This window comes from Centruroides sculpturatus, unplaced genomic scaffold (assembly GCF_000671375.1).
Source record: "Centruroides sculpturatus isolate CEXI.00-Female unplaced genomic scaffold, Cexi_2.0 scaffold1757, whole genome shotgun sequence".
Lineage (NCBI taxonomy): Eukaryota > Metazoa > Arthropoda > Arachnida > Scorpiones > Buthidae > Centruroides > Centruroides sculpturatus.
In genome coordinates this window covers 69,794-85,644 of record NW_019387152.1, presented here as the reverse complement: position 1 = coordinate 85,644, position 15,851 = coordinate 69,794, and the positions used below count along the sequence as shown (strand labels likewise).

Sequence of the window (15,851 nt, the reverse complement as noted above, 5' to 3'; positions counted from 1 at the left end):
ATATATATAATTATAATAAAGTTACAATAAATTAAGTTGATATATAATTATATATACAGTACCTAATTTATATATAATTATATGTACAGTACATAATTTATATATAATACTAAACAGACGATAGCAAACTCAATTTAGCCGCTCTGTAGCGTGGCGCAGAGTCGGAGGTAAGCAGTTCGGCTGCTCATCCACTATTGGTCCAGACTCTATCAATCTTCTCACGAAACGACGTTATAGGAGGTACGTTATACGAAAGTTTCTACAATTTTTTCGCTACGTTATAGGAACGTACGTTATAGGGGGGTCGACTGTAATATATATTAGAAATAAAGCGAACCAGTCCCGTAACATTGGACTAATACTGGTCAAATTAGGTGCAAAGGTCCAAAAATTTGTGTTAGAGGCCCGCATTATGGGGTCCTATGGGTGTTTCTTGCCAAACGTTAATGGTATGTAGGATTTAAAATGGTGGCATCGGAAAGTATGTGAAAATCAAACAATATTTAATTATCAGAAATTATCCCAGAGTAATGTCGGCAATTAAATTTAACGTAAGGCAAGCATGTAAACAGGAGCAAACTGTCTTTAGCACGTTGTTTGGTAGGACCTCATAATCCGGGGGTCTCCGACAAATACACTTGCCCACTTTGGACATGTCCCTTGCACCTAGTTTGACCATAATTGACCCGATCCTCCCATCCTTGGCCATTCCCAACTTATGGAATTGGTTTACTTATTTGTAATACCCCATACATAACATTTTTTAAATTAAATTACTGAAATAATCACGAAAACGAGTCCAGCCACAAAATGTTAGAGAATAAAAATTTTCTTTGCAATCCAACAATTACCTCGATAATATAGTTCTCAGGTTCATATAAGTTCACAGAAGACAAAATGTCAATTTTTTAAAAATTATCGACTTACGATTTCTCGAGGATAGGCTAATTTCAGCTGGTTATCTGGGATAGATAAATAATAATAATCATGGACGGATTTATTTATCTATTATGGGCGGGAATCCAGGGCACGTGACCAGGATCCCTACCCATAAACCCGGTCCTGATACCGATTCACTTTATAATCGGTAACCACCGCCAAGTGTTTAGTCAGTGAGAGATTAATTAAGATGATCAGAGTTCGAATCCACACTAGATTTTTCCCATAGGTAATTTGGATCGGCATGCGTGTCCAAATTAGCAGGACCATTGATTTAGGACGAACAAAATATAGAAGAATTTTGAGTTATAAGTGAAACCACAATTCAGTTCAAGTAAAACGAAATTGTTTTCCCGGCTGTTACATATAACGGAAAGTATGGCGTTCGATCAAAAAATGACCCTCCAAGATTTTTACATTTTTGGACTCAAGACCTTGAAAACAAATGCAAGAAAGAATTTTATGGTTTTGTGTGGGAGGCACGATTTTGTTCATCTACGTAGTAGCTTAACCCCCCTTTATCTCCTCACCCCTCGACCCAAAATTTAATAGCATCGATCCCCCTAATATACAAACCTCCCTGCAAAATTTCAGAAATTTTCGTCAAAATGCACAAGAGTTAAGCTTCAAAGAGGGTGAACAAAATTATCTAAATTTTTGCATTTCTCGAAGTTTCAATGTCCAGAGTCCAAAAAATGTAAAAGTCTCGAGGGTCATTTTTTGACTGATCGCCATACTTTCCCTCTGTTATATATACTGTAACAGCCAGGAAAGTAAAAACTTATTGAAGAAAATAATTGTCATTGCATTGAAACACCCATGGATTGGGCAGTTCACAGATTTTTGCCAAACGAAACTTGTGCCCTCTCGACACCAAGAATTCTGTAAGTGCGAATTGTATCTCGTTATTAATGAAACTCTCCATCCAAGAAGTATTACATGGAGCGGAAGAGACGATGCAATGTCTGGAGGATGGGGAGTGACGGGCAACCTGGACACTTGTGGTCTTGCGTTGTCACGAAAAGTGCACGATGTTTATCCGTGGTCGCTTAGTGTGGATGGATAAACGTTGCGCTTAGCATTAGGTTTCGGAACTTCCGAAACCTAATGCTAAGCGAACTCAGCATAGCCATGTATTTATGCAATTTGGTTTTGGCATGGCCTGTGGACAGCGGACATCATCTTTCATTTCGTGTAATGATGGTATCGAACCAGGTATAAGAACGGTTTGGTGCAAGCATCCAAACCACAAAGCCTGTCATTTTTGTCCAGATTGTGAGGACCAAACCTTGATCTTCCAGATCTTCCAATGGCAGGTAAGTTAAGCGACGAATCACGATGGCCACATAAGATAACGGCAATAAGATTCAGCTGCTTTTATAACCTTAAAAAGTAGTTAAGTAATTAAGAGATTAGGGAATTGGGGACATAAACAAAACCCTGACGAGAGCCGGAATTTTACTTAATTAAACGAAAGCTTAACCGAACCAATCTGTAGCCGAGTACAGTGGGGACTGATTTCTTCGTAATATTAGATGTAATAAAGACAGACATTTTTCCAGTTCGACGAGAGTGACCGAAAAGTTGTAAATTTTGGAAATTTCCGTGGACAACTCAACACCTGGTTCTAAAACGAATTAATTAGAAAACAAATTACTATTAAGTTTAATATATTTCGATTTTTACAGCTATGGTGAGAAACGTTTAAAATCTACAACAGCCTTGTCGCGTCCTTCGAGATATACTAGTGATGCGACAAAACAGGTATTTCACATTGACCGCTATCGGCACCCTGGGGATTTGGCAGTCCGCGTGTATGTACGCTCCACAACGGTCTTCGATTCCATCCATTAGGCACTCGTAGGGAGCTATTTGACTAAGTGCATTGTTTTAAGATTTAAAAAGTAAAGAATATTTTATATTTTTATGTACTGTACGTTTCTTTACAAAGCTATATTTAATCATAATTTTCTTTAATTAAAAGTATGTTCATATAATTGAAGAATATTTTGTACCAGGTATGTACCCGTACATCCACCACACATTTTATTTCACCGAGTAAGTTATTANTTCCATCCATTAGCCACTCGTAGGGAGCTATTTGACTAAGTGCATTGTTTTAAGATTTAAAAAGTAAAGAATATTTTATATTTTTATGTACTGTACGTTTCTTTACAAAGCTATATTTAATCATAATTTTCTTTAATTAAAAGTATGTTCATACAATTGAAGAATATTTTGTACCAGGTATGTACCCGTACATCCACCACACATTTTATTTCACCGAGTAAGTTATTATTATTTTATTTTTAATTGTAGCCTTTATATCGTGGCTAGCGATTCGGAATGTAATTGTGATATTAAAAATNATCCACCACACATTTTATTTCACCGAGTAAGTTATTATTATTTTATTTTTAATTGTAGCCTTTATATCGTGGCTAGCGATTCGGAATGTAATTGTGATATTAAAAATGCATTTAGTGACGTCTGCGGTTTTTACTGGCTTATCGAACAAACGATACGAATGGACCCTAGACCGTCACTGACGCGCGATTAACTGATCGCCCCTAGAAGTCGGCTTCTTAAACCCTGGTCACACTATGCGATTTCTAGCCGCGCAGGCGACTGCAACTGCAACAAGCGCGAGTCTTCTCGTGGTCACACATTGTTCGTTGATGTTGCAACTGGGAAACACGTGACCCTATAATAAACCAATAAAATTACAGTAGCTTGTTTTTGACTACTTTCGTGAGTTTGCCGATATTTTACGTTCTACTTCAGAGTATTTACGGAATTTTAGCCACTTTTCTTATTAAAATAGCAAACAGTTCCTTTTCTGGAATGAATAAAAGAAAAAAGGCGATTATTTTAATAGACCTGGCGAAAATACATGAAAAGATAAAATCTTNAATCGATTAACGAGGATTAGGCACTGATTCTATCTCTCAGCCACTTGTACTCGCTTTTCACCGCACCCCTCCCCCGTGACACGCGTCGCCACTGTCGTCACTCCGTCAGAAGCTCTCGAATGACGCCGTCGTCGAATGTTTCTATGATCTAATTTGTTGTGAAAAAACACTACTTATATATGAATAAATAGATATTTTTTCTTATGAATAAATAGATTAGTTTTTTTTTTTTATCAAAAAACTTTATTTATGCGAGTACTATTTATTGTTGGCAAGAAAAAATTTTGTGGTTCTTTAAAAACTTTGAAATTTTGTAAATTGTAATTTTGGCTCTTCCGACTCAAAAGGTTGCCGACCCCTGTCCATGACCAATAAACTGATTTGGATGAAATTTAAAAATAGTGTCAATCAGTAGTATGGACATGTTAAATTTTGAATAAATCAATTGAACTTATTTGATCAACATTTTGTTGTCTAAATTTATGAGAGAAAATAGTAACACAAGCTACCAAACAATCTAGGAGCATGCATATGTTTAATAGTTCATTCAAAGGCTGACTGTCTCCTACTTGACCTTTTCAAAGTTTTATTTTAAAACATTGAGTACTTATAAAATAATGTAAAATATTATTAGTCAATCAGTTTTCACATGACATGATGTAGTGCAGGCTGTTGTGACTGTCAGATGAAAATAAAATTATCATGAAAACTATTCTATTATGAAGTTAACTAATTTATGACTGAATAATACTTGAAATCCCATAAAAAACTGGTAAAACCAGGTTAAAAAATAAACATCAGTGAAAACATCAAATAAAGGAAACTTTTAACCTATCCTGTGTTATTCCAAGTATTTTTGTGTTGATCTCATGTGACCTAACCCGTTGACCCCGAATATATTAGGTTCTGCATTGAACGTTTTTGATACTAGATGAATATTTTTAATGAATGTAATGTTAGAAATTTTCAATAAATACTTGTTACTTCTGTTCAAATATTTGAACAAACTTTCTAATAAGTCACAATTTTTATTAAACATTCTAGCATTTTTCAAAACTATATGCATGATAAATTTTGGCCAGAATATGACATGAAAATTATAGGAAATTCTCTTCTTCCAGAAAATTCTAAATTAAATTTATTATAATTATTAAATCTAGCATGAGATGACAGCATAACTTCCTATTACCCTGAACTCAGCTTCTACTGTACAATTTTAGATGCGGTTTATGGGAAAATTAAATATATTTTTAGACCCATCTAACAATTCTCTAATTAGTCTCGGAAGAGGATGAATCTAATTCTTGCACCCGGTGAAAACGGGTAAGATCATCTATAATCTAATAATCTTAATATTTTTCGTTATTTTTTGCTTAAGCAACGCCAGGCTCGTCTGCTAATAGATATAAATATATTAGCGATGGGACGATACCAAATTTCTCCCGATTCCGATTCTTTCAGCATTAAAACAAGACCTCGGTTACGTTTTTAACGGTGCGTGTCTATATGGTTTAATATTTTTGTTCTCGAGCGTAATCGTAGTTGTGCCACCCCAATTACCTATCGTAAATGGCGATCCCGATTGGGTTTTAATATTGAACAGACCTTACGAAATGGCATGTGAATAATTACACAAAACTGTCGGTTTTGCGAGATAAAACTGCTTAATTATATTGAAGCAACTTTATCTTACTAGTTTAGAAAATAAGGGATGAAAATACAAGTTGGATACAAGCCGAAAACATTTTATCAACATTTTTATTGAATATTGCACTAAGTGCAAAAATAATAATAAACTTCAAAACATGTTGAAATTTCTTTGGAGTTCAAACATATTTTTAATACATATATATGTACAAGATGATTAAAAAACTAAGCAAAATCAAATGCAATTATTATTTTACAAAAATATCCCACGAGTTTAGATAACATTAAATTTAGTTTAATTTTTGGAAATTTTATATACAGAAATTAAAATGCAAATTTGTCGGCGGCATAATTTCAAACCTGGTTAAGGTTGGAAATTACAAGGCATGTTTAATAGATGACCAATGTAAAAAATTATATTTCAAGGTAAATAAATACTTGAAGTATGTGGGAAAGTCTTGTAAAATATAATTTAATTCCTTAATTTTTTTTTTTTTTTTGTTTCCTTCGTCGCTTTCTATTGCTTTTCAAAGTGTTCGTTTTCTTCGTTCGAAACTTATCTTCTGTTTTTTCTCTCCGCATGGTTTTCGCCCACGCCTAAACAAATGCGAGAAGGAACCATACCCCAAGGATAGGATCATCACAATACGTATCACATGCACGAATCAACGAATATCGCGCTTCGGAAAAACGACGAAAATACGACAGGATATCAGAAAGCGAATTCACTTTATTTCGTGTGCAGGACAGTTATATTGCAGTCTGTAGCAGACGTTTTTTAACATATGGAGTCGTGGGAATCCTCGCCTGCAAGAGTAAGCCTATACACGTTATCTACGAACAACGACAGGAACCATTTATCGATCCTGTTCGCCTAGTGTCTGTATTTTGTCTTATACTTTCTGGCAGTAATGGTATCGGATGCATTCTGCAATATGAAGCAAGGTGTTTTTCATCATTAATTTAATACGAGTATATCTCGACGCAAGGCCACAGCAGAGCCTTTACTCGAAAGATAATGGGCCTTGGAAAATGAATAATCTTTAAGAAACTCAGTTAATCTTTAGTAAATCGCTGGCGTCATCGTCGATTGCCGATATTTTCGGTAAACGATGATGTCAGAGATAATTTAAAGGAACGAATATTTCAACTGTCAAAGAAAATAAAAATCGAAGGAAAGTCTTTTTCGGGACGAATTACACGAAATAGAATCGCAACAATGTCGGCAATTACTGTCTCTTCAGTTCTGTGAGTCCATTCATTATATATATAATCCGTTGAATTACGCGCAGCAAACAAAATCGCATGTATCTTAGTAAGTATTGTTGTGGACCCAAGCGAATTCTTTTACTCGGAATGAATCCAGGACAGTTTTGAATGGCTCAAAATGTACAGTAGTTCCATTAGGAGAAATATCCACTTTCTTCAAGTACAGTTTTGTTCATAATTATTGCTCACTTTCTTTCTTATTCAAAACTCGTAAAAATATCACCCCATCTCAGTTAAACGTCAAAACACCGTANAAAATCTTCGATAAAACGAAGAATTGAAATCCCACAGGTATTCGTGAGCCTGAATAAGCTCGATCAATCTCGATTCTGTAAAAGTATTAATCCTCTGACTATCCGCCATGATGATTAACTATTTTCAATGTTGTCACTGTATGACATGGCGTAAAGGCGTTTGTTGATTGGATGCGCGTTTGCAATCGTCGCGAGTAGAGCAAACTTTTTGTTTCTAGTTGCGATTGCAGTCGCGCCGGTTTTCGAGGGGGGATTACTAGTTAACGGGAACAGCCGTCGCGGTTGCAGTCGCCTGCGCGGCTAGAAATCGCATAGTGTGACCAGGGCTTAACGGGAACAGCCGTCGCGGTTGCAGTCGCCTGCGCGGCTGGAAATCGCGTAGTGTGACCAGGGCTTTAGAAGTACTGTACATGCGTCACTATTTATATCACAAGGGTCGATCAGCGAATGAAAACAGTCACGTGATCATAAAAAACACTTCCGACGTTACCGCTGTAGTGTGACACGTCGATTACTCACAGATGATGATAATCTGTAGAGTCGATCGCCTGGTTCGAGCCGAGCTTTACAAATCTAGTGTAAAAAATTAATTTTAATTGCTCTATTTTACATTGTTTTGTATTTTAATTCTTATTGGGTGTTTTTTTTAACGAGAGGAAGTAATCTCGTACTGTACGACTCTACCAACAGAATGTGTGTTGTAAATAAACGAATTATCTCCGCAAGTCACACCAGTGTCGATGTGGATTTTTGTTGTGTCAGTCATTGACATTGTGGCACCTTGCTTGTTCGTGAAAGGCATTATATTTATACATTAAATAGTTTTAAGACTGGAATACTTGACTTATCCTAATCACCGTAGTCATTAGAGGTTCGCTATAATTTTGACTCTGATAGCAGTAATTTTTTCAAAATAAATGACCAGAAACCTTGCATAAAAGCTTAAGTAACCGCGTTACATCCTTTTTTTCCCAACTGTTTATATATCTATTTATATATAATCGAGATGGATTGGGCTAATAAGTGCAGAGTTGAAAGTTGGTACACAGTCAGGGTACAGGAACGTCATGAGAATGTACTGTAAACTAAGAAGAGACTTTTGGAAACTCCCCCTGTAGGGGAGTGTTAAGGATTACCCTGAACTCAGCTTCTACTGTACAATTTTAGATGCGGTTTATGGGAAAATTAAATATATTTTTAGATCCATCTAACAATTCTCTAATTAGTCTCGGAAGAGGATTAATCTAATTCTTGCACCCGGTGAAAACGGGTAAGATCATCTATAATCTAATAATCTTAATATTTTTCGTTATTTTTTGCTTAAGCAACGCCAGGCTCGTCTGCTAATAGATATAAATATATTAGCGATGGGACGATACCAAATTTCTCCCGATTCCGATTCTTTCAGCATTAAAACAAGACCTCGGTTACGTTTTTAACGGTGCGTGTCTATATGGTTTAATATTTTTGTTCTCGAGCGTAATCGTAGTTGTGCCACCCCAATTACCTATCGTAAATGGCGATCCCGATTGGGTTTTAATATTGAACAGACCTTACGAAATGGCATGTGAATAATTACACAAAACTGTCGGTTTTGCGAGATAAAACTGCTTAATTATATTGAAGCAACTTTATCTTACTAGTTTAGAAAATAAGGGATGAAAATACAAGTTGGATACAAGCCGAAAACATTTTATCAACATTTTTATTGAATATTGCACTAAGTGCAAAAATAATAATAAACTTCAAAACATGTTGAAATTTCTTTGGAGTTCAAACATATTTTTAATACATATATATGTACAAGATGATTAAAAAACTAAGCAAAATCAAATGCAATTATTATTTTACAAAAATATCCCACGAGTTTAGATAACATTAAATTTAGTTTAATTTTTGGAAATTTTATATACAGAAATTAAAATGCAAATTTGTCGGCGGCATAATTTCAAACCTGGTTAAGGTTGGAAATTACAAGGCATGTTTAATAGATGACCAATGTAAAAAATTATATTTCAAGGTAAATAAATACTTGAAGTATGTGGGAAAGTCTTGTAAAATATAATTTAATTCCTTAATTTTTTTTTTTTTTTTGGTTTTCTTCGAGTTCGTGCGTACGTACAGTACATGTATATAAATTATTATATATATACACATTAAAATACATTTTCTAAATAAACTTATGGGATATTCGGTTTGGAGTTCGTAAATTCATTTCTTAAATAGGGAAACGTTTAATTTTTCAACCAACCAATTTTTCCATCACTTCTCAAATATACATAAAATATCATAAAAATCTCAATTCTAACCATATTTGATAGAAATTTAACATATAATTTTTTATAGTATTGTTAATACTGACCGTAGATTAGATTACAGTTTCTGTGCTAGTCGTTCCGTTCTGTTTGGTGTGAATGTAACCGTCGGCGGTCGGGAAAGATTCGTTCGGAGAGTGTATGTAAGCCAACTGTTCCTCGTAGGCGCACGATAATGCGAAGGACGGACTACCCGTCTGCGTCGACCGTTCTTCCATGTTCGTTAGATGTCTGTTACACTTGCAGTCGTCGCACTTGTCCAGTTTTTTTGCGTTTCTTTCACGCGTCCGTTCTTCCAAAACTTTCGCCATGATTGCCGCCGAAACATAGTCGGACGACACTCCTCCGGAGTTCTGGGAGACTGCATCGTCGTCATTTTTTGCGGTGTGTATTGCATTTACGGAATAAACCATTGCGGTGGGAGGAAAAGTTGGTATGGGAACGCGAATCGTACGGTACTCTGGTCCGTTATTCTTTTTTGTGTCGTTTGTTTGATTCATATGCATCTTCACCTTTTCTTGAAGATCAATTGGCAACTAAAATAATATAAAGTATAATCATTCTATAATAGTATGAAAAATATAAATTATAATTGCTATTTTTTTTTTTTTGTTTCATCTCTACTAATTACATTAGTATTCAAAGCTAGATGATTGAATAAAAATATATTTTTTTTAAAAATCATTCAAAATTAAAGTAATGGCTTTGATTATAATTAGATAAAATTTGATAACGTATAATATTTTATGATGTCTTTGTGAAAAATAAAAAAAATCAGTAGCAAGCATATAACAAAAATGTTTCACACATCAATATCCTTCCTATTGAAGTAACATTTATTACATTTATTGAAGTAAACTTAATTACATTGGATGATGTAATTAAGTTTTTTCAGAACTAAAATGCAAAATACCTAAACAAGTAGATATTTTTAAGATGCTGCTAAAACAATCATAAATTATCAATCAAGAAGAAAGAATAAATTTTAAAACTATTGATCATAATTAACATTAGTTTTCAACTATTATCTTAATTGAAAAGAAAATTAAAACAATTATCTTATAATATGTAAACTGAATGTTAAAAATTGTTTATAAGATTTACTACTTAACTTATTAATAGAGAATAGTAATCAAGACCAGGAAAAAGAATATCTAAGAATGAAATACATCATCATAATTGTTAGTTATTTTAAAATGGTCATAAGTACTAATTATGGTAAGCAGAATTTCAAATTACTTGGCCAAAAACAGTCTGACTAAGCATATCACAAGTCATTAGGCAGAGTGAGCCATTAAAAATAGAGTTTTCTATATAATTCTCACCAACTATGTTGTGACAATCAATGAAAAAAAAAAATCAAGACAAAAAATTTTTGGGAAAAAATTTAAAAATTTTGGGATCATTATTTGACCGATCGTCATATTTTCTATAATTTCATGTTGTACAAATCACTTAGATTTTNACTCTCTTATGACTGGATCTAGTTTGAAAAACTCTCATGTCAATCATGATTGAACCTTGTTTTGAGTTGAGATTTAAATGGTTGAGAGAGAGGTTGCACCATGGCACAGTCGCCAATCTTATCATAATCTAGATTGAAATGATCAGTGCAAATGGGGTATAAGGTTTAAGTACTTTACAGTCTCATATCCTTAATGTTTTGAAATCATTCTAGGAAAATTTTTCACTCTTATCATCGTGTAAATAAAATGTAAATATTAAATATATAAACTACTTACAATTTTTAATAACTTATCTTCAAGACCTTGATTAACTTTCTGTAATTTTTTATGACTATCATATAATCTACAAAATAAAATGATTAAAATGATCATCATTAAATTAAGATTTATATTTTATTACTACTAAAATTTAATTATGAAATTAATAATAAACTAGTAAAATAAATCAACATGGGATAGGTTAATATATTTTTTTGTACATAATCGGTTATCCGAAATATCGATTTTCCGAACAACCCCAGTCCCCAATTGATTTGGATAATCAACGCTCTACTGTAATTTGTTAGTTTGTGTACATCAAAAATGATTTAATCTGAAAGTCCAGCTTAATACTAAACTTTTATTTGTATGATTTATGAGAATTTTTTATATGAATTTAGTTAAAGATTTCTGACTTACCGAGCTTAATTTATGTGCAACAAAATTAGATGGCTTACATTGCAACAACTGTACAGCTATATTGCAGTCATTCCTATAGTGATTCTGAGAAAAAAAAATTGTATGTTAATAAGCAATTACTCGAAAAACACATTTTAAAAATTTATAAACAGTAAGCATTTTATTACATTCTCCTCCTCTAGTTCATTTATACAGATTCTTGCTCCAGCTAATTTCGAAGTCAGATCTGCAAGTTCTCGAGTTAACGTAGTTTTTTCAGTCTCAAACCTGTCAACCTAATTTTAATCACAACATACAAATGAGAAAAACTGGAATATTTTTACACATGGACTTAATTTCTATTTTAGAAATACAACAAATCATTTCAAAAGTATATTTTGTTTATTATATTATTTTCTAACAGTAGCACACAATTCATGTTCAGGAGAAAATTATTTCTTAATACCAATATTATGAAGTATTTTTATGATGAATTAAATTTTTGGAACTGAAGCAATACTATATATATCCTATTTTAAATTGTCTTAACCTTCAGATATCTGCAGAACAACTGACAGAAGCCAAAACATTAATTTAGTCTATAATTTTGAATTACACATGCACAGACAATTCTCCACTTTGGTACCTTCCCAAAATAATCAAGTAATACTGGCCTAAAAGTTATTTAAAGTGGTACTTCTGATATCTGGCAAAAATTTAACGTAATAAAGTTGCATGCACTTTATTATAACACAGCTATCTCCTTTACAAGATCAGGCACTTTCAATGATTGTATTATAAATATTTTGGTTTTATATATCAATTATTTTCTCTGAGTATAAAACATTCCATGATCAGAGTGCAGTAATGCTCTATAGAATACTTCAGCCATGTGTTAATGTTAAAGTTCTAGCTTTGATTTTTTATCTCCATGACCAGGGGTCGGCAACCTGCGGCTCGTGAGCCACATGTGGCTTTTTGGATGTGAAGCTGTGGCTCTTTAGTTCCATACGCAAATATTATTTATTTTATATAAAAAAAAAAAAAATTTAAAAATCGTTCTGAATTGATTAACGAGGATTAGGTACTGATTCTATCTCTCAGCCACTTGTACTCGCTTTTCACCGCACCCCTCCCCCGTGACACGCGTCGCCACTGTCGTCACTCCGTCAGAAGCTCTCGAATGACGCCGTCGTCGAATGTTTCTATTATCTAATTTGTTGTGAAAAACACTACTTATATATGAATAAATAGATATTTTTTCTTATGAATAAATAGATTAGTTTTTTTTTTTTATCAAAAAACTTTATTTATGCGAGTACTATTTATTGTTGGCAAGAAAAAATTTTGTGGTTCTTTAAAAACTTTGAAATTTTGTAAATTGTAATTTTGGCTCTTCCGACTCAAAAGGTTGCCGACCCCTGTCCATGACCAATAAACTGATTTGGATGAAATTTAAAAATAGTGTCAATCAGTAGTATGGACATGTTAAATTTTGAATAAATCAATTGAACTTATTTGATCAACATTTTGTTGTCTAAATTTATGAGAGAAAATAGTAACACAAGCTACCAAACAATCTAGGAGCATGCATATGTTTAATAGTTCATTCAAAGGCTGACTGTCTCCTACTTGACCTTTTCAAAGTTTTATTTTAAAACATTGAGTACTTATAAAATAATGTAAAATATTATTAGTCAATCAGTTTTCACATGACATGATGTAGTGCAGGCTGTTGTGACTGTCAGATGAAAATAAAATTATCATGAAAACTATTCTATTATGAAGTTAACTAATTTATGACTGAATAATACTTGAAATCCCATAAAAAACTGGTAAAACCAGGTTAAAAAATAAACATCAGTGAAAACATCAAATAAAGGAAACTTTTAACCTATCCTGTGTTATTCCAAGTATTTTTGTGTTGATCTCATGTGACCTAACCCGTTGACCCCGAATATATTAGGTTCTGCATTGAACGTTTTTGATACTAGATGTTGCTATTATATTTTAACATAAAAATTATGCATCATAATTTTTATGTTAAAATGAACTTTCGAAATATAATTTTTTTTGTTTTTTATATTTTTCAATATATTTATTTAGTTTGTGCAAAATATAAAAAAAATAATTTTTGACGATACAGTAGCCATGATCATTATTTAAAAAAAAAAAAAAAATGTTCATTAGGCTTAACACCGACAAAAATTCAACATGGCGGCCACACGCAATGGAGAAAAATTTCAACATGGGATAGGTTAAAAGTTATGACAAGAATATTTGATAGTAAGACTCAACATCTGAATAAAGTGCACATTACAGAGACTACAGCTACAGGAAGTTTTAGACAAAGCAACATCACCACAATAAAGCAAGAAAACAAGCATTGTGATAGAAAAGGGGCTACAAACTTTATTTTATGCCTTAAATTCCTTCACTAATATTGCTCATGTTCACCCAAATTACTGGTTCAACAACTTTAATACTGTGTTTGCACACAATCCATGATTCATTTTAATCTTGATTGCAACTGTCATCAGTCAAATGTCGAGCTGTTTACACAAGCAGTCCACTTGAGAAGAACCTGGCTATTGCATGTGATGATAAAACTGACAACTATGTGATAAGTCATAAACACCAACAAACAAAATGGAAGCTGGTAACGAAGATATGTTACTGGTAGGCCTATATGCAGCAAAGTTATTGGACATCTGCAATGAAATGACTGCAAACAGAAATTGTTTAGGTTATTTGCTCAACATACGTCAATGTCTTTGTTCCTCTTCATACCATAAGATGTTGCTATGTAATTTACTGCAGAATCATGCTTCAAGTTGTTTGAAATGCATGAGATTGTGGGAACTCTCTTATGACTGGATCTAGTTTGAAAAACTCTCATGTCAATCATGATTGAACCTTGTTTTGAGTTGAGATTTAAATGGTTGAGAGAGAGGTTGCACCATGGCACAGTCGCCAATCTTATCATAATCTAGATTGAAATGATCAGTGCAAATGGGGTATAAGGTTTAAGTACTTTACAGTCTCATATCCTTAATGTTTTGAAATCATTCTAGGAAAATTTTTCACTCTTATCATCGTGTAAATAAAATGTAAATATTAAATATATAAACTACTTACAATTTTTAATAACTTATCTTCAAGACCTTGATTAACTTTCTGTAATTTTTTATGACTATCATATAATCTACAAAATAAAATGATTAAAATGATCATCATTAAATTAAGATTTATATTTTATTACTACTAAAATTTAATTATGAAATTAATAATAAACTAGTAAAATAAAAATTCATTATTACTGACTGGAATAAACTTAATTGACAAATAGTTATCATTCAATGATTTTGAGTAAATATAGCAATTATTCTACTATGTTTGTAGAATTTTATTCTAGTAAAGATAATTTTTCATCAAGATTTAATTTGTTATCCTTACATTTTAGTTTTTAAAATTCATAAGTATTTAATGGAACTGGCATTTGGATCTGCTGATGGAACTTAAATGCAATATAACTGAAACTTTGAAGCAGGTAATTGACATGTTTATTTTAATTTTTACTATCTGTTTTATTTAGTTAAAAAATGTATTTAAAATGGCAAACAATATTAATAAATACAGAAATGTACATAACTGCTAAATTTTAAAGAAGTTAGTGTTTAATAGTTATTGGCAGAGTTTTAACTTTAATTCAAATCAAATATACCATTAAAAATTTAATAAAAACTAACCTATCATATTTTTCACTCCAAAATTGAAGTTCTTGTTTTAAGGCCTCCCATTCACCATTTGGATATTGTCTAGCATGATTCATCATATTAGTTTCCATTTGGACTATATGATGATCTCTTTCGAGAAGTTGCTGTTTTAATACTTCAATTTCTTGATGGAGGTGCAAACTATAAATAAAATATTTGTTATAAAGTAATTAAATTATTATATAAGATATAATTTCAACATAATTTTATAACAGTTTTAACAATTATATAATAAAATTTCATTAAAAATTTAAACTAAATTTCAAACTGTCAACGAAACTCTCATTTCTATAATGAGAATCATTTCATATAGAGCTGAAAATCTGAAAACATTACATTCTTAATTAATTATCAAAACCAAATTAAAATTTTATTTAAGTGTTTTTTGTGTATTGTATACTAGCAGACCCCGCAGGCGTTGTTGTGGCTCAAAATGTATCTATTATAAATGTATAAACTTCCCCCGTGGGGAGGAATTTTTTGAAAAATTTCTTCTTAGTGTACATTCTCTTGACGTACCCTATTAAAACGCAATCAAAAACGCAAAAACCCGCATCTAAAATAGTATAATAGAAGCCAAGTTTTTCACAGTAAGCCTTAATCCTGTCCCTCTCCC

The 15,851-nt window shown here is 32.5% G+C and overlaps 1 protein-coding gene across 5 annotated transcripts in view; it reads right to left on the bottom strand.

The window, feature by feature from the left end:
* Window positions 1–9,018: 9,018 nt before the first annotated feature.
* Window positions 9,019–15,851, bottom strand: part of LOC111616204 — a 39,645-nt gene continuing 32,812 nt past the window's right edge. For all 5 annotated transcript variants that reach the window (XM_023357633.1, XM_023357631.1, XM_023357632.1 and 2 more), the window contains 5 exons: window positions 15,209–15,376; window positions 14,598–14,664; window positions 11,648–11,755; window positions 11,481–11,564; window positions 9,019–9,872 (listed from right to left, as the gene is read on the bottom strand). In XM_023357633.1, the coding sequence (XP_023213401.1) occupies window positions 9,390–9,872; window positions 11,481–11,564; window positions 11,648–11,755; window positions 14,598–14,664; window positions 15,209–15,376 (910 nt within the window). In that variant the 3' untranslated portion in view covers window positions 9,019–9,389. The remainder of the gene's footprint in view (window positions 9,873–11,480; window positions 11,565–11,647; window positions 11,756–14,597; window positions 14,665–15,208; window positions 15,377–15,851) is intronic.